The 22,999-nt window shown below is 46.6% G+C and overlaps 4 protein-coding genes across 5 annotated transcripts; 3 read left to right on the forward strand and 1 right to left on the reverse strand.

Moving 5' to 3' along the window:
• LOC8069322 (PAN domain-containing protein At5g03700) lies at positions 2,807-4,703 on the forward strand. The gene has a single exon (XM_002448950.2). It carries the CDS (start codon positions 2,845-2,847, stop codon positions 4,378-4,380), a length of 1,536 nt encoding a protein of 511 aa, XP_002448995.1. The 5' UTR covers positions 2,807-2,844; the 3' UTR covers positions 4,381-4,703.
• Positions 10,491-11,762, reverse strand: LOC8069323 (proline-rich protein 2). Its single transcript, XM_002450228.2, has 2 exons — positions 11,385-11,762; positions 10,491-11,284 (listed from the first exon to the last, which is right to left on the reverse strand). Exons 1-2 carry the CDS (start codon positions 11,590-11,592, stop codon positions 10,632-10,634), a joined length of 861 nt encoding a protein of 286 aa, XP_002450273.1. The 5' UTR covers positions 11,593-11,762; the 3' UTR covers positions 10,491-10,631.
• LOC8058534 (2-carboxy-D-arabinitol-1-phosphatase) lies at positions 14,611-17,363 on the forward strand. Its single transcript, XM_002448951.2, has 8 exons — positions 14,611-15,092; positions 15,280-15,496; positions 15,584-15,702; positions 15,975-16,073; positions 16,270-16,323; positions 16,400-16,498; positions 16,596-16,703; positions 16,866-17,363. Exons 1-8 carry the CDS (start codon positions 14,655-14,657, stop codon positions 17,229-17,231), a joined length of 1,500 nt encoding a protein of 499 aa, XP_002448996.1. The 5' UTR covers positions 14,611-14,654; the 3' UTR covers positions 17,232-17,363.
• LOC8069324 (seipin-1) lies at positions 17,099-19,198 on the forward strand. Of its 2 annotated transcripts, none has more exons than XM_002448952.2 (3): positions 17,099-17,235; positions 17,724-18,266; positions 18,366-19,198. In XM_002448952.2, the coding sequence occupies exons 1-3, from the start codon at positions 17,218-17,220 to the stop codon at positions 19,035-19,037; spliced, it is 1,233 nt and encodes a 410-aa protein (XP_002448997.2). In that variant the 5' UTR covers positions 17,099-17,217; the 3' UTR covers positions 19,038-19,198. The 2 variants fall into 2 exon arrangements, with proteins under 2 accessions (XP_002448997.2, XP_021317312.1); XM_021461637.1 differs by lacking the exon at positions 17,099-17,235 and adding an exon at positions 17,373-17,551.

Genomic DNA, 22,999 nt, shown 5'->3' on the forward strand with positions numbered 1-22,999 from the left:
CAAAATTTCAATTGTTTCAGAAAGGAACACGTCGTACGTACCATTGATGTGAATTGTGATCGTATGAAAAAAAAATAGAGAACTATTTCATTCTGATTATTAGCGCACGCCACACCAAACACCATTGAGAGCGATTGTTAATCAACAGTCATCACTTTCGCTTTGCTAGAAGATTTAACAAACACATATATGGCAAAAGAAGCTATTTGGAGCTTTCCTTACTATTAATATTAACCTAACAGAGGTAAAAGAATACTCCCTTCTTTTCAAAAATACAATAACAACTGTTATTATCTTTTATACGAATCCCTGAGGCAGCACCAATGCACCATCGATGGCGGAAGCTATAAAGCAATGGCCATATGATATTTTCTTATTAGTAGATTAATTGTACGTACATCGCTATATTACTAAACGTCACCGCTGCTCAGTTGTATCAGGCTAGGCCTTGTTTAGTTCCTGAAGCAATAAATTTCGCGACAATATAGCACTTTCGTTTGTTTGTGTGGACTAACGAGGCTCAAAAAATTTGTCTCGTCAATTTCGATCAAACTGTACAATTAGTTTTTATTTTTGTTTATATTTAATACTTCAGGCATACGTATAAAGATTCGATGTGACGGAAAATTTTAAAAAATTTTGGGTTTTTGGGTGAAAGTAAACAAGGCTCTAATTGTTGTTGCATGGTTTATCACCAGAATGTGTGCTATCCATCCTGCATAGCATCTTTTTTTCGCAATCGGGTGATTAGCCCGTTTTTCATTAAGAGGAAAGTAACCACATGTTACAACGGGTAGACGGAGGTGAGACACCAACACCAGCAACGGGTCTAAAGAGCTGGACCCTGAAACAAAACTTTGAGACACTGCATAGCATCTTCGTAGCGACTGACCTAAAATAGGAGATTTGTCGTGTCAGATCCCCGCTCCCCCACCAGATCGGCATGCATGTCGCAATGCTAGGAGTGGAGATGCTACGGATCAGTCGACCACTACCCCGGCGATGAGGCAGTTTCTGCTCCTGCATCAACGAGGGCACGAGTCACCAGGCCGACGGCTAGATAAACGCTGCCCTCGGCATGAGCCGCAGCACCGACGGTTGGATCAACACCACCCTCAACATGGTTTGTTTTAAGACGTCGATTTTGATGAAGACAATATTCTATGTGCGTTTTTCTGAGTACACAATGACTGAGGCCCTTAGCGGAAGTGTTTTTTTTTGGTGGACCAAATATAATTCTGTTGGGTGAATTATAGTATAGATATACAATGTTGAGGCCCTCAGCGGGGGTGTTTTTTTTTGGACCAAATATAATTATGTTTGGTGAATTATAGTATAGGTACACAATGGTTGAGGCTCTCAGCGAGGGTGTTTTTTTGGTGGACCAAATATAATTATGTTGGGTGAATTATAGTATAGATACACAATAATTGAGGCCCTGAGCGGGGGTGTTTTTTTGGGTGGACCAAACATAATTATGTTGGATGAATTATAGTATAGAAGAAGATGAAATATTATATGCGAATTCACTCAGCCTATTCATCTATTAATGCTCTCGGACTCAATCATATGCATCCCTATCATTTAAAAATTATTAGAGCATTCCCAATACAGAAACCATTATAGTTTCTATGGATATTAATTGCACTTTTAATTAAGTGTTTTGCTGATGTGGTAAGATAGTTATTAAAAAGAGAGCAAAAATCATAGAAATCAGATTTAAGTTAGAAACCATGTCTACATGAAAACTAAAATATGAAGGAATGTGATTGGTAGAGAATGTATATGATTGGATAAAAAATTATTCTATAGAAACTATTTGTTGGGATCATGACCTCAGTAGTGTCCATAGATATTAATAGGTATAGAAACTATATGGAGTTTTTAGCGTTGGGACCGCGTGGGCATCTTAAGTAACGTACTGTCTGTAGAAACGGTCATTATTTCTAGTTGAGGTTGCTTATCAAGGCTAGCCCCAACGCGGGTGGAAGAAACGGTGGGAGGTTAAAAAAACAGAGGGTGCCAGTAAAAAAAACATAGTGGCTGACTGTGTGGGCTCGTTTGTGGGCTGAGCGCCTGAGCCCGAGTGTGTGTCCGACCTAATAAGTGGCTCTGTAATTTCCACTCAAAAAAAGTGGTTCTGTAATGAGACGGTCAGCTTCTTCTTCTTATTATTATTATTCGACTGTTCAAGTTGGTCGGTATACAGATTTCGACTGAGAAATAGATAAGCACGCCATAATAGCATTATCCTTCTCAGAAGCCAAAATGGGACAGGCTGACACTACAAGAGGCCTTTAGACGACTGCCAAAATCGTCAATAGTCTCGGCAGTTTTGGTCCCCGGGACTAAAGGTAGTCCCAGCCTGTAACATGGCCCGTCAGCCTGAGACTAAAGAGCTCCGCTCAACAACTACTGCGCAGAGCTGTTGGGGTAACATCATATCTTATCAGCTCACACGAACTCAAGGATTGTGACACCTGAAAATCCTTAACAATTGCCGCTTCTCTCAAAAGTCAGAAACCAGCACAAATCCTCAGAGATCCACAAAGATAACAATACTACTTCAGGATTCAAGAAAAAAAAATAGTACTTAGAAGTTAATTAGAAGAAAAACAGTCAATTGACTTTTGCAAGGAAACTGTTAGTTGACCTTTTGCCAGATCATAATCATACCACCACTACGCACTTTGTTGCCAGTAGTTGCAACTTGCAGACATTGCAAAGTTTTTGCTCATCATTCAAGCATCTGAATCCTTTTATATTGAAATTGGACGTGCAGGGATCCATTGCCTACGTGCTCACAGTTGACCTTCTCCATCACGTCCTTTGTTCTGCACTACAATGAGGCGAGGCAAGGGCGACGATCCGGCGATCGCCGCCGCCGCTGCCATCGCCGTGCTCTGCGTCACATCAGCGGTGCTCCTGGTCAACGGCGCCACCGAGGGAGAAGAGCTCACGACGCAGCTGTCCAACGGCTTCACCGCGGCACACGCGGCGGGCGCGCCGGTGCCGTTCGAGCCGGTGCTGTACGCGGCCAGCGGCGCCTTCGCGTTCGGCTTCCTCCGCGTCGGCGCGGCGTCGCTGGACCTCGCCGTGGTCCACCTCCCGTCCTCCTTCCCCGTCTGGCGCGCCACGCCGGCCCGCCTCGGGAACTGGTCGCGCCCGGCCACGCTCACGTTCGACGACGGCAGCCTGGTCCTCCTCACCGACCACGACGACAACGACGACGTGCTGTGGCGGACGGTCGACGCCGTCGGCGACGTCGTGGTGCTGCTCGAGTCGTCCAACCTCGTCGTGCGGCGGTACGAGAGGACGGTGCCGGAGTGGGAGAGCTTCGACCACCCGTCCGACACGCTGGTCCTGGGCCAGAACTTCACGGGCTCCTCGCCGCCGCTCGTCTCCGCGAACCGCCGCTTCGCGCTGCGGCTCGGGAAGACGTACATGGCGCTGCACATGGAGTTCTACGGCGGCGGCCGCACGAAGATGACGCCGACGTACTGGCGGCACACGGCGCTGATGGCCAACCCGGAGAACGCCACGGAGCCGCCGGTGTACGGCCGCCTCGACGCCCGCGGGTTCTTCGGCCTGTACCTCGACGGCGGGCGCGGTGACGAGAGGGTAGACGTGCTCTCGTTCGACACGTTCGTGCAGAACCTCACCGGCGTGTTCCGGCGGATGACGCTGGACGACGACGGCAACCTCCGAGCGTACTACTGGGCCAGCGGCTCCAAGGCGTGGACGTCGGACTACAGGGCCATCTCGGAGCGGTGCGAGCTGCCGACGCCGTGCGGCGCGTACGGCCTGTGCGTCCCCGGGAAGGCCGAGTGCCAGTGCCTCCTCGACAACAGCACGAGGGCCGCCGCGCCGTCGTGCCACGCCGAGGAGACCGCCGACCTGTGCGCCGGCAGCGGACAGCAGCTGGGATTCGAGGTGGTGCGGCGGAAGCGGGTGTCGGTGGCGTACAAGGAGGAGCTGCCGTTCGAGACGAACAGGACGGCGGCAGAGTGCGAGGCGGCGTGCGCGGCCAACTGCAGCTGCTGGGCCGCGCTGCACAGCGGCGCCAGCGGGTACTGCTACCTCATCGACTTCCCCGTGGAGACGCTGGTGTACGAGGCCGACGACCGGAAGGTGGGCTACTTCAAGGTCAGGAAGTCGCCGCCGGCGTCGACGACGACGGGTATGTCGCCGGACGTCGCCGCAGTGACGGCAGCGCTGTCGCTGGTCCTGGTCGGCCTGGCCATGGCCGGAGTTTGCATCGGGTACCAGATTCGGGAGAGGAGGGAGCGGAGGCGAGCGGGGATGGAGCACGAGCTGGTGCCGGTGACGTACAAGGATCTCAGGTCCATGGACAGCTCCAACAATTCGTTCAGGGCATGAATCGACGACAGGATTGTCGAGTGGGGGCTGACGAATCTTTGGAGCCTAATTAGTTTATAATTAGATAATAATCGTCAAATACAAATAAAAGTATTACAGTAGCCATGCATTTTGTAAAACTTCTAACAACTAAACATGACTTAGGTGCTTCGCGCACTTTAGTTGTTTACCTACCTTTGATCCATTCCTAGTTTGTTGGAACATTTCTTGAGTAGGTTCTTGATCTATGTACAGATTTTTTTTCCCCTTTCTTTTAACTTTTTCTGTATGTCTAAAATATATGTAAGTACAAGTGTAAGTTTTTTTTTTTTGGAAAAAGAGAGTTCAAGTGCAAGTTGGGTTTGGCAGAAACAAAGTGCATTTATCCGTATATATGGTGTCATGGTCATGTATATCATCATGTCTCTCTTGATTTTATTGGTTAAGGGGAGCATATGGATTTTTTTTTTTGGTAAAATTTCCTTTATTTTGCTTATATGTATGGGAAGAGTTATTCTTGATTTGAATATTTCTTATTCTTTGAGACAATGGTCAATTTGAAGGGGAGTTTGTGTTCTTGTAAAGCGGTTTTTGTTTTCTTTTAAAGTGGTCCTCTCTTATAAGAAAAATAATAAGAAGAAAACTTTGTGAAACAGATGTGCATTATTATACGTTCATATATGACATTTGAGGTTATGTTCATACTACAAGATAACTGCAACTTCATATCTTGCAAGTGAGGTGTAGTTTTTTGTCATCACTATTTAAATGGAATGAAAACTTGAATTAAATCTTGACATGGTTTAAGTTTCTTGGTTACTTTGGTCCTGTTTAAGAAAGTGTTGAAAATATCAATGCTAAGTAGTGCAAAAAGAAATAGATCAGATAGATGTGTTGTGTTATATTGAGCTTTATATCCAGCCAACTATTATATTACTAGTAGCGTGCCCGTGCTAACGCTACGGAAAATTCCAGACATGCAAATTAGAACCACCGAAAGATCTCGCAAACCAGTACTCGCTAATTACATTCCAATATTTTTCCTCATGAATGATTACACTGTAATTCCACTAATTACCATACAACCACATATAAACTGAATATATATATATATACTAACCTCATTAATTTGACTAAATTGATCTGTAGTAAACACTATAATACCCCTCTAGCCATCATGCATAATCCACATAAATCAAAGAAAGTTTGTTCCCTGCTTGATTGATTCAGTTAGTTGAATGCTGAATACAAGCACGTGACAACCAAATGTTGGATCAAGAAAACGAAGAAAAATTATACAAGATGCATCATTATATATCTAACAAAAGAGCTTACAATTTTATAAATCGACACATCTCTGCATAATGCCCATATTTTTTTTGACTGAGGAAAGATCCAACATTTATAGAAAGCTCAGAGTGGGAACAATTGGTTAAAGCAAAAGAACAGGAAAAAGAAAATAGGAGAAACTGAAAGTAAAGACCGGCGATCCCAATTTATGAAGTGGCGCCTAAAAAAAGTGAAACAGGTCTTCAGCAAACTTCCATCGTGAGAGACTCTGAAGCTACAGCAAACCATCAAGAAACGCCTCAAATGACACACAAGCTAAAGATATATATGCTTCAGTAAAGCACGCCTTCAATTTCCATTTTGTTGGTTCGCTCCAGAACATCTCCAGCCACTGCTTCATGATAGTAATCATGTCTTCTAGGTACTTTACATCCCCTCTTCTTAGCAGCACTTTCCATTTCTGTAAAAAATGAAAAAGTTTTATGAAAGACTTCGTTCTATGATCTCGGAAACCTCTTCTCTATCCCCATTTTATTTCTGGCATTCTATATAGACCATAAAACCATAGCAAAACAAAAAAAAACTTGACATGATACTGTTACAGTTCAGAGGCAACCATTCATCAAAGAAATCTTGTAAATTGTATGGGACTCTGCCCCCCCCCCCCCCCCCGGTTCTCCTGGAAGCAAGATTGATCTAGCCATGGTACAACCAAAAAAGCTGTGATCTTCATTTTCCAAATCTCCAGATTTTTCCGAGATCTTGGAGAAGGAATCATCCCCCTCCGAGATAGTAGCCTTGTCTAACAGATCCATAAGTCTTTCCCATTCAATCCTCCATCCATCCCCTACCCAAAAATCACTTACCAGACCTTGTTTTTTATAGAGATTAAACAGAGTAGGAAACTCTAACCTTAGTGGAACAGCTAACACCCAAACCTCTTCCCAGAAGAGCACATTAGTTCCACTACAAACCTTTGCAGTCAACCCCATTTCACATATTCTCTAGATTTGAAGATCCCCTTCCAAATTAAAATTTCAAGCTATATCTACCATCAGCTTGGGTAAAGGATTTGTTCTTGAAATACTTGTTTTTGAACAAAATGAAACAATGATCTTCTTCTCTAGCTTTTAAAAGCCTCCAAACCCATTTGCCTAAAAGAGCTTCATTCATAACCCTAATATTAATCATCACCCCGGGTGCCCCATAATCCTTTGCTAGGGTCATATTCTTCCATTTCATCATGTGATTACTTAAATTTGTCATTTGCACCTTGCCAAAAGAATTTAGACCTCACAGAATCTAACTGTTGATGCCCATCTTATTTTAGTTACTGAATCAATGGATGCACATAGTACCAATAACTTAATCCACAAAATGAATCAAGCTAAATTGGAAAAATAAAAAGAAACAGAATCATGACTTAAAGACTATACGCACGTCACTCACGATCGCTAGATTGGGAATGCCTATTGCCTTCATCTCCAGCTGCGCCTTTTCCTATCTCTGTGCGAAAATGCATGCAACAGTAATGCAAGGAATACTTTTCAGTTTGATGTTTAATCAGTCTGAAAAAAAGATGATGCATGTTTAATCAGTCAAAAAATATAATATATTTAGCATAGAAAATGGAAAGCAACGCATATTGAAAGACAAGATGTCATGAAATATTTTCAGATCACAAGATAGTTTTAAATTTATGTAAACAATTAACATGTCTGATTGACTGAAGCTTGAGAAGAGAGTGATTGCAGAACATAAACCAGATGACCAACCTTGATAAAGGTTCCTTTGCCATTTGATGACAGGGACTACTCGCATACCATATTTTGCCCAAAGTACCTCTAATCTGAAATCCATTAAGTTAGCAAGTCCGAAGCAAATAGGTTAAATTCGGGCAGATTTTAAGCTACTAAAGTACAAATTCACTATGTCTGTTAAGCAACTGAAGAAAGAATAACAAATTTGTGGCAAAAAAATGCATGCCTTCAAATATGAAGAAAAATAACTATCTTTTTCCCATGGCCTGTGGGCATGAAGCTGGCCTACTACAATCTGCTATCTCAATATCATTTCCAACTGTGCAGGACCTGGTGAAATAGAAATAGAATAATTATATCTTCACGATGAACCTTCCCTATCAGAGCAGGAATGGTAGCACAGTTTGTCATGGACTATGCCAAAAAAAAAGTAGCTGCAGGCTTACCAACAAATTTTGAAACCAGCTTGTAATTGCGGTGATGCACAAATATCTGTGTTGCAAAATAGGAACAGTCAACATCAAGTTATTATATGGGGAATCACCCAAACTATATAGAGCAGAATAAATGCCGCTGGAATACTCAACATCAAGTTCTTATATGGGGAATCATCCAAACTATATAGAGCAGAATAAATGCCGCTGGAATTCCCTGCTTGCATTTATGCAATTGATAAAGCAAAAAATAAGACCCTAAGCTCATTACTCATTAGATGGGATTGCGACCAAATGCATCATAATTAGATGGATTTGTCACCTTCAAGGAGCGCATTCCTGCCGTACTGACGGTCGGCATCGAAGCTGCCGAGGCCTACCAGCAATGTCTAGGGTTTGTGCGTCGTGGCTTGCTGACGCAAGTCTTGCCGAGCATCTCGCAGCATGGCACCGCCGGGCATCCGCGCATGAGGTGGGCTAGCAGTTGTGCTGCGCCGGCGGAGCTAGGATGTCGGTGAGCAGGAGGTCACGTGGTCATGGATCTCAAGCGGCAGGAACTGATTGTCATCCTCGTCTCCGGCAAAATCAAAGGTGAAATCTTTGCGCCTGACATTTGCAGCCATGAGGGAGCGGAAGAAGAAGATGACCTTGTGGACGTCAAACACCCAAGTGGTCGCGCCCTCATCCCCAGTGGCCCCTACCACCACGAATGCATCGTGCACCTCGCGGCGGCCGCAGTGGAGCACAAGCGGACTGGGGGTGTTGCAGACGCTCGATGTACCAAGGCCTAACCGTGCCGTCGTTGATGCAGCTGCCATGTCCAACGGCGCGAATCCACTCGTGACATTGACGCAGATCTGGATGGGAGAGAGATAGAGGAGGGCGATGGGAAGAAGAGAGGCTCGCGATGGAGAGAAGAAATCATTTTATTTTATTTTTCTCGGAGACCTACAGAGTAAGACCGTGAGTCTGAGAGGAGGCGTTTTTATTTTTTTGCCGGACAAATATAATCTGAGACAGGGTTCGAACTCTGCATGCCGCGCGTGCGGCGTGTGAGTGAGCGGGGGTGGGAAGGCCGGGTGAGAAGCTTGGCTTCCCACTTCCGATCGTGGCCATCAGTTTTGGTGTAGGTGTTTTATTAGCCATTGATTTTAATGGTGTATAATTTTTGTGTGTATTTTTCTGGGTACACAATGGTTAGAGGCTCTTAGCGGGGGACGTTTTACTGAGTGGACCAAGTATAATTTAAGGGTTCTATTATAGTAGAGATTATGTCGTGCAACCACACGGCCAAGTAATTGAATAAAAATCATGCTACCTAACAGTGCCTCAGGTGCTCGAGCTAGAAATACATCTTTTCTACAAATTCCAAACCTTTTTTTAAGTATTCCTGGCAAATTTTTCTGCTCTGTTTCATAGTGCTGTCCTCTAATGCAGTGTGCCATTGTTGGCTTCGATTTTCACAAACCTGAGCCAGCCCAAGATCTTACTATAGCCGTTGTGTTTTCTACTCTGCCAGAGGCTACCAGACTACCATAGTAGTTTCATAGATGTAGGATCGATTCACATTTAGATAGGCAATCAGAGGGGGTGAATGATTGTGGAAGTTCAAAAACTAATTTTAAAACTTTCCCCTAAACTCAAAACCAAAATACACCTCGTTTTGAGTTCTCGGCAGAAAATAATCTCGACCAAACACCATTGATCCAATTGATCTCAAACTTTTACAGGTTGAAGTATATGAAATTCTTGAACTAACCCAACTTGAATCAAGTCAATTGTATGTCTAAAACTCGAGATATAAAAATAACAAGCACGTTGTGTCCGATGGTGCCGAGAATTGATCAAAGCTTAATTTCGTGATTATTCAAAATCATTAAAAATATTAATCAATAAAACTTTTCAGATCAACGGCTTGATTCCCTAGCACAATTTTAGATAGATCAAAACATATATCTTTCATGACAATAAGAAATCGTTCTTAAATAAAATGCTAGGCATGCAGATCAAAGAGCAAGATAGTTATTTAAATGTTTGGCCCGTATATATGCATAGGGAGAGAGAGAGCAGGGCAGATACATGACTAGTGTTGCTGCCTCTAGAACCTCATGTATCGATAAACAGAATAATAAGATAACAATCAAAATTCAATTTATTTCTGGGATGTTTAGCAACTCTTTTCTAATCTAGCATCTTCTTTGTAGCTTTTCTAGTTCCACTGCTAAGACTACTCTTTTCTCCATTGTAAATTTGATCATTTGTCTTATTCAAAGAATTACGTAAAATATCAGTTCTTTTATAGTGACTTGGTTTATTAATAAAAATTCTTTAAAAATAACTTAAATTTGACTATGTTTACAAAAAAATTTTGAATAAGACGAGTAATCAAACTTAAAATCAAAAAAGTCGAACATTTATTCTATAAAAAAATTAATTAATAAAGAACGTAATGATATTTAGTTGGTATCATAAATATTATTATCCTACCATATAAATTTGGTTAAACTTGAGATTCCCTATATAAATATATAGGGAGTAGTTTGGGATGTGCTATTTTTAAAATATTAATTTTTTGCTAAAATAAAAGAAACTATATGGTGGGCTCCGTCCCACCCATCAGTGATAAAGAAAGTTACCGTGCGTGAGCTGGACTAGAGAGAATTCATCACTGAACATGATACCAAACCAGGGGTAAATACAGTAAGGTTGAGGAACAAGAAAATTACAGTCGACGGCAGTACGTAGGTGCGTGTAAATGTAAAAAGGCAAGACAACCCGATGTTTTCCCTCACGGATTCCCCGTGCGGCGGTTCTTGGAAGAAGCGGAGGCCGGCGGTACGCCAGGAACCACCGGAGGGAGAAGCGGCACGGGGGGAAGAAGCTGGGGCGGCGGCGGCGGCGGAGGCGGGTTAACCAACGGCGGCAACAACGGCGGTACTATCGACGACGGCGGCGGCTGTGGGACAAGCGGTGGCAGGACGGACGGCGGAGACGGAGTAGGCAGGAGCGGCGGCACGAGAGACGGCGGGGCCGGCGTGACCGGGTTCGGCGGGATTGGCACGCCGCCGATGTTGGGCGGCTCGGGTACCAGCGGGACCGGCGGGAAGAAGATGCCCTTCTGGCTGCATAGCTCCGGGCGGACGGCGAACGCGCCGGCGGAGAAGATGCGCGCGCCGCCGCCGCCGTGGTGGTGGTGCTTGTTGTGGTTGGTGTGGGAGATGAGATGGAGCCCGCGAGCGGAGGTGGTGGCGACGCATGGCGGCGCCTGAGGGAGGTGCACCGCCACCGAGCAGGACGTGATGGACTGGAGCTTCTGGCTGCTGCTGCTGGGCTCGTGCCGCTCGAGGTGGACATGGAACTTGCCGCTCCGGTCGGTGACGACGTCCTTATGGATGACCGGCCGGCCGTTCCCGTCGTGGCAGCGGACTCCGACCAGGGTGCCTGCATGCACGCGGCGGTGTGTTAGAAGAAGCAGGCATAGCAAGCACAAGGCGCCTTAACATTCATCATGCGTCCGGTGAAAGCAAGCTGCACGCGCCACCTGAAACGGCGGTGGTAGCCTCGGAGCTGCTGGAGTGGACGACGACGACGACGGAGCCGACGACGGTGGCGGTGGCGACGGCGGCGGGGGTAGGGGCGGTTAGTAGTGGACGAGCGTGCTTCCGGCCATGGTGATGAGTGGCGGAGTAGCAGCAGTGGAAGCAATCGAGCTGCACCAAAACAAGGAGCAACCAAGAAGTGGTGTTCATTGCAGCGGCTGTGCGTGGTGGTACCTTAGCTAGCTGGCTGCTATAGGAGGCACGCCGTTGTATTTATGCAAGCATGATGCTGTTGGATAGGAGCAGTAGAGATGTCGATTTCTTGTGTAAATGGACGTAGGCGAAGAAGACACGTACGTTGTCGTCGTCGGATTCCATTGGACATGAACAAATGCGCGCGCGGCAACTTGAAAGGAATTTACGCAGGTATATATACTCCCTTTGTCTTGAAAGGTTCAGTATATAGAGTTGTTCTAAATTAAATTTTTAAAACTTTGATCATTATAGTATCAAGTTAATATTAATTTATCATAGAATATATTTTTATAAGCTCATTTTATATCATAGATATTGATGCACTTTTCTATATAAAGTTGGTCAAACCTAAAAAAGTTTGACTGACACAGATTCTAAGATTTAAAATTTTCAGAGACGGAAGTAGTATATACTAGTAGTACAGTTAAGTAAATCCACACGCCGCACAATGGATAAAATTAGCTGATATGTATGGAACTTTAATGCCCGTAGTACCTTCGATCTGAATTCACCTCACAAAAACTATTTTAGTTAAGTTTACCTAAACTTAAAGAACTGGGTATTAGCAATTATGATATCAAAATTATATGAAAAATATTTTGTAACTTATCATGCTCATTTAAGATTGTATAAAAATTACCATGGTTCCTATACAATCTTGGGAGAGTTATGATAATCGGACTTAAGATAACTTATATTAAAGTTCACTATATTTTACTTGTGAATGGTGCACTTATGTAGAATGGTAACGTTTTGTAGGCTAGTATGAACGCCGCAATAGAACGCATGGCCGGCCGGAACGAACGTAGCCACCTTTTGCGTCGTCCTTGATACTGCCAAAAGACACGCGTAGACGAATGGGACGACGCAGATGTTTTTTGGGAGGTTCTGAGCCTTTGTTTATCTCTCTGCCTGTGCATTCTGCGGCCTATATCGTTTCATGGCCTGGTTTCTGGCGTTTTCTGCCCTCACGGTCACGGGCTCTTGTTGCAACGTACTATCACTATCCTAGATACGACTATATAGCCATATAAGTCTCGGCCTTGTTTAGTTTACTTCGAAATTCAAAAACTTTTTAAGATTTTCTGTCACATCAAATCTTATGGCACATGTATAAAATACTAAATATAGAATAAAACAAAAACTAATTGCACAGTTTAATTTATCTGTAATTTACGAGACAAATCTTTTGAGCCTAGTTAGTTTATGATTGGACAATATTTGCCACAAACAAACGAAAATACTACAGTACCAAATTCCGAAAAGGAACTAAACAAGGCCCTAGTATAGCAGTCGGCAGGAAAATTTCATTCTTTTTTGGCAAAAAGAGGAGTTGGCAAAAAGATAGAGACACTTTTTTTTATTTTGGATCGACGCCTGATCCATCTCATATACGTATAACAACAGAGTTCATATCATTGTTAACACAACAGAGTCCATAATTATGCGAGCGAGATCGAGCGATGCTCGTTTCTATGTATGGTGGCTCTTGTAGATCATTATCTTTTTAATCAATTTTCACAACTATATTCTCAAAAATATAAGCATAGATAGTCAAATGGATGGTGTTTAACAAATTGTGTTGTGTCATGCATGTCATCCATGGGCTCTGCCTTCTGCCCAAGCACTGCTCGCCGCAATAAGCCTACCGAGCTTTGTGTCTTGTCACGTTGAGATAGGCCTGAATTGAATGTGTTGCCGGAAGAGAGAATCAGGGAAAGGGAGAGGTCATGGAAGAAGCTCATGTGGTGCTTGATTACTCAGAGGAGAAGCCTTAGGGGGTGCATGCAGGCTCCTTGACTAGTTGGGGGAGCATTATTCGACACAAGAAGGCGATGTCGGAGGAGAGTTCTCTCAGGGGAGTCGATGTGACATCAGGGGAGGGAAGAAGATCAAGGTCCGAGAAGGAAAGAGGAGCGTAGGAGTCAATGTGGGGGAGGAGGGGGAGAGGAGCAGAGGAGCTAAGGCGGGATCAAGGTTGTGGGAGGGTAGAAGAGTAGGGAGATGATACACATCGGGGAGAATGGGAGGTGCTGTGCGAAGAGTCACGCGGAGGAGACGGAAAGAAGAAAGCCAGGATTCATAGTGAGTAGTTATTTATACATTAAAAAGGTAGCAAGTCATATCAAGCCAATAAGTGATCAGATCATTCTAGGCTAACATGTCATAATGAGGTAGCAGCTCACTCATAGCCCACCCATCGAGCTAGGCCAGCACGGTCCTAACGCTCATCGGGCCATGAGTCGTGCCTATATGCCTTGAGCCTTATAGCCATCTATACACGAAAGAGTCTATATACCTCGATGGTTATAAGTATTTAGTATCATCTTCAGGTTCTGGGTTAGGTGATTTTCTCAGCCAGTAAAGCTGAGTCAAACCATGTCATCGTGGTAGCCATTCCCGTTGTTTTTAGAGGACTGAGTTGTAGCTCAGTTGGCTTGGATCGCTAGTGTGTGTCCAACCCGCCCGCGTGCGAAGCCTGGCTTCGACGTCGGTGCCTTACCTGAGAACAATGGTTTCCTAAATATCTTCTGTTGCCTAACATGGATCTCTCAGCCGTGTTTCATAACCTACTAGGTATAAGATGTAGGTCTAGCACTCTAGCTTGCGCACTAGGGGTGTGTGAGTGAGTGAGTGGATAGCGTGTGTGTGGTGTGTGTTGGTGCGTGAGTTCAGACATGGCTTGTACTAGGAGGTTGAGGTAATAAAAAAAGTCTACATCTTATACATGTAAGATCATAGATGACGGAGTGCTCATATAGTATAACGTATAGATCGAATGGTCATTATGAAGGGATAACCTCCTATAAATTTCTCGCTCGATGATAAAAAAAAAAGAGAGGCTGGGCCAGTTAAACAAAGTTGGGGCAGGTTCGAAGCCTGGCCCAAATAAGCCCACCCAGCCCATCATAGTTCCTGATTGCACGATGAGGACGAAAATCTTGTCGTGAAGCGGGTGTCGCAAACCACACGTTCCAGAGTCCTCACACAACACGATCGCTCCCACTCGAGTGGCCATGCTCCAACTCGCCCCCACCCCGCGGCCGCCGTCGCCGGCGGCCGCTGGCCGGCGTAGGCCCCGTCACTCCACCTCCATCGCATGCATCTGCTGCTCGAGCGTGCACGAGCTGGAGCGGTCCCCGAGCCCGCGCCCGGGCGCGTCGTCGCTGCCGCCGCTGCAGGAGGCGAAGCGGGTGGTGCTGGTGCGGCACGGCCAGAGCACGTGGAACGCCGAGGGCCGCATCCAGGGGAGCTCCGACCTCTCCGTGCTCACGCCCAAGGGGGAGTCCCAGGCCGAGACCTCCCGCCAGATGCTCCTCTCCGACTCCTTCGACGCCTGCTTCACCAGCCCGCTGGCGCGCTCCCGCCGCACCGCCGAGATCATCTGGGAGGGGCGTCACGACCACCTCATCCCGGACTCCGACCTCCGAGAGATCGATCTCTACTCGTTCCAGGTTTCCATTTTTGTTCTTTTTTTTTCTCATCACTGTTTAATCTGTGACTCTGTGAGTCCGTGTAGTGTTGTGCTGGCAGGGTGCTTGTGGGAATGCCTGGCCAATTCTGTCTGCTTGTTAATGCTTTGATGGATGCTTGCCAGGTGCTTGTGAAAATTCCTGACGATCTGGCGATTCTGGTTTCCAGGGACTGCTCAAGCATGAAGGGAAGGAGAGGTACGGGGTTCTGTACCGGCAGTGGCAGAAGAATGCAGCCAACTTCAGCATTGACGGCCACTACCCGGTGCAGGAGTTGTGGGGCCGCGCACAGAACTGCTGGGAGAGGATTTTAGCACACCAGGGCAAGTCAGTGCTTGTGGTTGCGCACAATGCAGTGAATCAGGCACTTGTTGCCACCTCTTTGGGTGGGTGTACTCCTACATTTGAGCATGGATCGCAGTTTGTTAAGTGTGATTGAAACTCATTTGTGTTTTTCTCACGATTATGTTTAGGACTTGGTGCGGAGTACTTTCGGGTTTTGCTCCAGAGTAATTGTGGTGTCAGTGTGCTGGACTTCACCCCACAGACTGCTGGAGGTCCTCCTAGTGTTTGTCTTAACCGCTTAAATCAGGTGAGGGTAACTTTGTTCTCATCACTGACTCGTATGGTCATACCTAGCAACGCCAACAGAACATGTAAGGACTAAGTAGTACTAGATTCATTTTTTTGTTCAAAAAGATAATATTCTTGTAAGGAGCAACATGTACTACTTACCAGTTCTGTTAGCATGTCCACTTCGTATCAACTTAGAGATCAAATAAATTCACAAGACAATACATGAAAATGGAAGGGTCAAACAATTAAAACATGGATTAATCTTGCCCCCAAATGTATCTTGTACAGACCCCAAATTCTCCTGTTGCTGGGGGAAGTTCTGCTGGAAGAAAGACAAGCAAGAGGATCATTCTGGCCTGTCAAGGGGCTACACAAAGCAGTTCTGAGGTATGGGGTTTTGCACTTTTACTTGTTCATGCCTGTGTTCTATCATGAGGAAGCACCGACAATTTGTTTGGCAAACCACATTGTAATTCCTGAAACTGCATTCAGAAAGTTGTGCACACGGACCAACTTGGTCTTAATTGGCATGAAAACTTGGTCTTAATCGACACCATTAATTGTTCATTGCTTTGGATTCCAGATTAGCTTAGGTGGAATGGGATATGCACCGCTGAACATGCTTGGGACTATACAGGTACTTTGTTTGTTTCTTGCATCATAATTTGTTTCCAACACAAAAGTTGAGCTCTTTTCGGGACAAATACTTTCAGTCTCAGAAGACTGCAGAACTACTACTGGATTTGAAGGTCAACGGCATTATCTGTAGCCCACAAGTTGCAGCTGTTGATACTGCAACTGTTATATGTGAGGTGACCATAATCTGAACTAAACATGAAGTTCTTTAAATTCTGTTCCCTTCAGCCTATTTTCGGCCTGCTTTATCTGATCCTGTTGAGTCAATTGCAGGTCCAAGAGGCTGCAGATTGCTTAGGTGCTGATTGTGTACCTCGTTACGTAGAAATGAAAAGGTTGATAGAACTTGAAATTGAAGATGCCTTTCAAGCAAAGCAGAAGGTTAGACTGTTGCCAATTCCTATGATTTTTCTAAGTGTCACTTATTTTTGCTACCGATTTGATTATTTGAAGATCTTTAACTTAGCTTTGACATCTCCATGAGCTTATCCCATGGAAAACTGTAACAAGAGTAATCGACAATTCTTTGTTTTTGTTCTTCAGAGCTTTGGGGAAATAGTTCGATCTGGTTGGTTGAGCGGCATGGAATACAAATTACTGGAGCGACTATGGGCTCAGTCCAAGAATGCATGGCAGGCACTGCTAAATGAATTACCAGATGATACATCAGAACATGTCCTTGTGGCCGTAGGTCATCCTGCCATTCACCTAGCTCTAATCTGCCGGTGTCTTGATTTGCCAATGGAGTACGTGTCGTCTTTTCACCTGGACGATGGCAGCATCAGTGTGATGGATTTCCCAGATGGGCCGAAAGGAAGAGGTATCATCAGATGCATAAACTACACAGCCCATCTGGGAAGATGGTCAATACCCATTACAAGGCCAATGGAGAACGATGAAGAATTCTAACATGGTAATTAACCCTCTGTATAGCATCCTTCAGAAACACATCTCATGAGTAAATACCTCATACTGCTGTACATATAATTTTGATCTCAACATCGCAATATTTATGTACATAAAAAGTATATTTATTATCCATTTGTTCAGTTCAAAAAACAAAAGAACTCCATGTCCTGCTGCGCGCTCATCAGAGTCTGAGATACTGACAGCAGTCTGAGATACTGACGGTTGTGTCAACAAGCAAATGATGAATACATGGATTCATCGGACAAGAAGAGATTTCTGACAAAGGCAGGTGTCTTTTCTGCATGGGCGAAGGTTCACAGGTTGAGCATGAGCATGCCACATGTCCTTTCTGCTGCCACGTGTAGCCCTTCATCTTCCAGCAGCACTGCACTCTACAGGCTACTGCAACACCTCGAGCTTTCGGCTAGTATGCTCCATTCCATATGTTGCTACAGCTGTAAGCCTCTAATGGAGTACTCAACGCCGCACCAGGTGTCCAGGTACCAGCACGGTTACTCCGGCGATGGCCACTACACGGGCCGGCCAAGAAGCACAGCCGGCGGTGAATCCGACGACGCCCTCCTCTTCCTTGCCGTCCCGGCAGGCTGGCTCATCCGCCTGCTCGCCTTCCTCGGGGAGCTCGTCGCGTCTGCCATCCTCAGCCTCGTCTTCCCCGTCGCCGCTCTCGTCGGCGCATTGCGCGCCCTCCCTGCGGCGGTCGCGTCCAACCTCCGGCGCACGGCGCGAGGCCTGCTCGCCGCGGCGTGCACCTTCGTTGCCCTTGTGGCCGCGCTGCTCATGTCCGTGCTCCTCGGCTTCGTTCTTGTCCGGCACTGGGTCGAGGACCCGGTCACCTTGCGCCAGCAGCTCTTCTTCGACTACACGGAGGCGCAGCCCAGCGCCGCGGTAGTCCTTGGTGGTGGAGCTCGAGGCGCCGCTGCTGGCGCCGTGCTGCCGGCGGGTCACTCCGTCAGGGTGTCCATGGCGTTGCTGCTTCCTGATTCCTACCACAACCGTGAGGTTGGCATGTTCCAGGTACATGCACTGCGCATGCTTGTTAATTACCAAATCTCTGATCCGGTAAACTCGTTTGCTGATGTGTGCATCTCATGGCGAACTCGCCTTGTTCTGCAGATAAAAGCAGAGGCGGTCTCTGTAAGTGGAATCACCATGGCCTCAGCTACACAGCCATACATGCTGAGGTACAAGAGCACCCCTGTCCGGCTGGCGCAGTCTGCGCTGCTGTGCGTGCCACTCACTCTGGGCATACGCAGCGAGACCCAGGCCGCAAATCTCAAGGTGTTGCAGTACAGGGAAGGCCGCGGCCGGGATAAGAGGACAGGGGCCATCAGAGTCTTGCTGCAGCCAAGAGCTGCGACTGTGCAGCTGCCCCAGGTGTACAGAGCAGAGGTGGTTGTGCAGACAGCTCTTCCGTGGGCAAAGAGCCTGGCACGCGGCTTGAAGTGGACACTCTGCGTGTGGGTGTCTTCCTCTGTGTACTTCGCTCTCATTGTTCTTGCCGTTTGTTGGGCCCGGCCTCTTGCGGTGTCCGCGAGGAATAGGAGGCTGTCTGAGCTTCAGGTCGATGGAAAGATACCATCTGATTTGGGTTCAGGAGATATTGGTGAAAGCTCAAGCAAGGAGGTGTCTGAAGATTTTGCAGTGAAGTGGAGGGAGAGAAGAAGCAGGTGGAAATCACAGTTTCGAACGCGATTACACGGAGGCAGCATGGAGCTCGAGTCCACTGAGGGTTCAACTTCTAATATTGCAGTGGTGGAGACAAGTGAGGCCATGAATGATCCTTGAGAATCTGAATGTATTTGTATACAATCGTCAGTATCTGATGATATCAACTAATTTTAATCAAGGGTGTTGCTGTGAAATTTGTGTTTGTTGTTACCACTAGACCTCTCTGTGTACTGTTGATGTGACCCAAAGGCTTCTATACTACTCTAATTTCAGACCAACGCATATAATAACAAAAACATGCATGGATGAATCAAAACTGCATGAACTTCATGGAAGATGGAACCTTGGGTCTCCTTGCTCATGTGGCTCCAACACTTTAGTTGTTTGGGCGACCTATAGTTTCAGGAAAATTGTGGAGTGTCCCTTTCATGGTTGCAGAAACTGCACATAGGAGCATATTTCTACTTCTATGTGCCAGTATTTTGTAAGTTCAGTCGCTCTCTCAGTAATCTGTGCATTTTTTCCACTCTCTGGACAATAAGTTATCTGATTCAAATCATTTGCTTTCCTGCAAATATGTTTTTTTTTTCTGATGGTCACCGGGGGGGGAAACGATCCCCACCTGAATTTTATTAGCCCATGTTGGCTCAAAGGTATAAGAAGTACACATAGAAACACATCGCACAGGTTATATTGCCAATCCCAGGATCTAGTCCTGGCACGGCATGGAAAAAACTAACGCTAGCCTTGGCCTTGTCTTGCCATATTGAAGATGGTGCACCAGGTTGCAGCTAAGTGCCGCTTCTTTCTTGGGAGCCTAGCTTGCCATTGTTCAGCCGTCCGCTCGCAGGACAGGAGGACTTGATCGACTGACTGCAGCTCTGATCTGAAGACGGCGCTATTCCTTGCCTTCCAGAGCTGCCAACACACTAGGGCCATGAAGGTGGGGAATTCCTGGGCCGGCACCTGGGCAGCCGGTGATACAGTGTGCAAGGAGTTCATGTCCAAGGATATCACCGACGAGAGACCTAGCTTCCGCCAAACTTCGTTGCCGAGTCTGCAACCCCAGATGATGTGTTCGGCCGTCTCGTCTTGTTGGTGGCAGACCTCACAAGTAGTGTCAGTGACCACATGCTTCTTGAAGAGCACAACACGAGACTGTATCCGACCTTGTAGAAGTAGCCACATGAAAAGTTGGACCCTTGGTGGCGCAGCATTATTCCAGATGAAAGAGGCTTTGTCGTCCACAGCATTTCCCCTAGCTTTGAGCATTCGGTAGATGGCTCCGCTGTCCAAGTTCTCGTCTTCTTTGCAGAAAATTGAGACACGCCTGTCCATTTCGTCGGTGAGAGTAACAGAGGCCAATTGAGCTCTCAGCGCCTGTAGTTCGGAGGCCGCCTGGTTAGACAACCTTGGCACCATGGAACGCTCAAGTTGCAGTTGTAACATCTGATGGACCGAGGCATTCTTGAGGGTGCAGTGTGAGTACAAAGCCGGGTAAGTGTCTTCCAGGGCTTCGTCTTGCAGCCAAACATCTGCCCAGAACGAGCAGAACTTTCCGTTGCCGATGGCGACCGAAGTGAGGGCTCTATATAGTGGCAGGAGGGAACGAAGGGTCCTCCAATGGTCACCATGGATGTCTCCTGAGAGGGTGACTATGGAGGCACGTCCTTGAACCCACGTTGCCCAGGCAGAAGATCGGTTGCTGTGTAACCGGTGCAGGAGCTTCAGCAGCAAGCAGACGTTTTGAATGCCCAAGTCTCGGATCCCCAGGCCGCCATTGTCTTTTGGCTGACTGACATTGCTCCAGGCCACTAAGCAAGAGGCTGGCGAAGCGCTGCCATTGACGGACCCAGACCACAGGAAGGCCCTCCTTCTCTTGTCCATTAGTGTGATCACCGACGGTGGTAACTGCAGCGAGCACATGCAGTAGACTAGGATTGAGTCGAGGACAGAGTTTACCATCACAGCTCGGCCCATTGTATTGAGGAATGAAGCTTGCCAAGAGCTTAGGTATTTATCTGCTTTATGGATCAGCGGCGTAAAAGCCGAAACTGGCAGCTTGTTGACTGAAAGTGGCAAACCCAGGTAGTTTTGTGGGAACCCTTCACGCCTGCAGCCCAGGATGTTGACCGCAGCTGTGATTGTAGACTCGGGGACATGGATGGGAACCAAAGTGCTCTTGTGATAGTTGATGTTGAGACCGGAAAAGCTCCCGAAATGGTCGAGGATGTCCTTCAGCTTGGCAGCCCCTTGTGACGAAGCCTCAAACACAATTAAGGTGTCATCCGCATATTGCAGAACTGCTGGAGGTAGAGTGTTATCTGTCGGATGCTTGATGTCATTGCATTCCTTTATCATCCTTTGAAGCGTTTCTGCTACTAGGAGAAATAGGTACGGTGAGAGTGGGTCTCCCTGCCTTAAGCCCCGTTTGCAGGAGATCCAAGGTCCTGGACAGCCATTGACGAGAATTGCGGACTTGGAAGTTGTGAGAATACAACGCAGCCAGCCGCACCACCGTTCCCCGAAGCCTCTTGCCTCTAACACTTTAAACAAACCTTCCCAATTTACAGTGTCGAAAGCCTTTGCAAAGTCAAGTTTCAGAGCAATAGTCGGTCTTTTCCTTTTTTTGGCAGACCTGGATAAGTTCTAGCGCATAGATAAAAGTATCAGTGATCGATCTGCCTCTGATGAAGCCCGTCTGGTGAATATCAATCAGATGTGGGATCTCTTTCTGCAGTCTTGTGGTGAGCACCTTAGATAGGATTTTTAGTGCACAGTTCTGTAGGCAGATTGGCCTGAAGGCATCTACGTCGACTGCATCTGGCTTCTTAGGTAACAAAACCATGTGAGATCTGTTGATACATTCTAACTGAGTCTGACCCCGGTGGAAGGCATCCATGAAGCTCATGAAGGAGTCCTTGACAGATGGCCAGGCCGCAGAGTAGAAGGCCGTACCAAAACCATCCGGACCGGACGCACTGTTCTTGTTCATTGCCTCAATGACCGCCTTTGTTTCAGACACTGTGAAGCCACCGACCAGCTGAACATTAGGCCTGTAGTCATTCTGGAACAGACGTTGCAGGTTGCAGGGTGCTGATTGTCCAGGGACACCGATGATTGATTTGAAGTAGTCTGAAAGAGCAGCCGTCTTCCCAGCATGACTGACAACCTCAGCGTCCTGGACTCGTATCATTCGGATGTAGTTGCGCCTGAGTCTCTGGGTTGCATGTGCATGGTGGAACCTTGTGTTGGCGTCGGCTTCCCTGATTGCTTTGTGCTTGCTTCGCTACCTCCAGTAAGCTGCCTTGTCTCTCAGGAGCTCTGTCAGTGTTTGTTGAGCCAGCCGTCTGACATGAAATTCCTGAGGTGACAGGTTTCTTGTTTCTTCGAAATAATCGAAAAGTTGTATAAGAAATTGGCAATTTTGGGTGAGTTCAGTTGGTGCCCTGTTACACCGTGACCAAACCTTAGCCGCCGCCCTGGCCGCCTTGATGCACGCGACCAGACCGCCCGCAGCGTCAGAGCGTGCCGGCGCCTGCTGCCATGCCTGAATAACATTTGGAAGGAAGGATTGCTTGCGGAGCCAACCGTTCTCAAGCCGGAAGTGGGAAGCTTTAGGGAGGTCGGTTGAGAGAGAAAGGAGAAGAGGAGTATGATCTGATGTAGGTTGGGGTAAGGAGGTAAGACCGGTCATAGGGAAAATTTGGTTGAGTTCATTGTTGGTGAGAGCACGATCAAGCTTGGCGAGAACAGGGAAGGGTTGTTTGTTGGACCAGGTGTACAGCCGATCTGAGAGCATGACCTCACCAACTCTGAGATCGTGGATGGTGTCGTTGAAAGCGGTGGCAAGGGAGGAGTTGATTCGCCCATTGTTCTTTTCCGATGGGCAGCGCACAAGGTTGAAATCGCCTAGAAGGATCCAGGGCCCATTTACAATAGCTGGAAGATCACGAAGGTGTTGGAGGAAAGGGATGGACTCGATATGATCGGAAGGTCCATAAGTGTTCGTAACCGTGAAGTCAAGATTAGAAGCATTGCAAGTGAATTTGGTTGTTAAGGTGAACGGTTTGAGGAAG

This window comes from Sorghum bicolor, chromosome 5, assembly GCF_000003195.3.
Source record: "Sorghum bicolor cultivar BTx623 chromosome 5, Sorghum_bicolor_NCBIv3, whole genome shotgun sequence".
Taxonomy (NCBI): Eukaryota; Viridiplantae; Streptophyta; class Magnoliopsida; order Poales; family Poaceae; genus Sorghum; species Sorghum bicolor.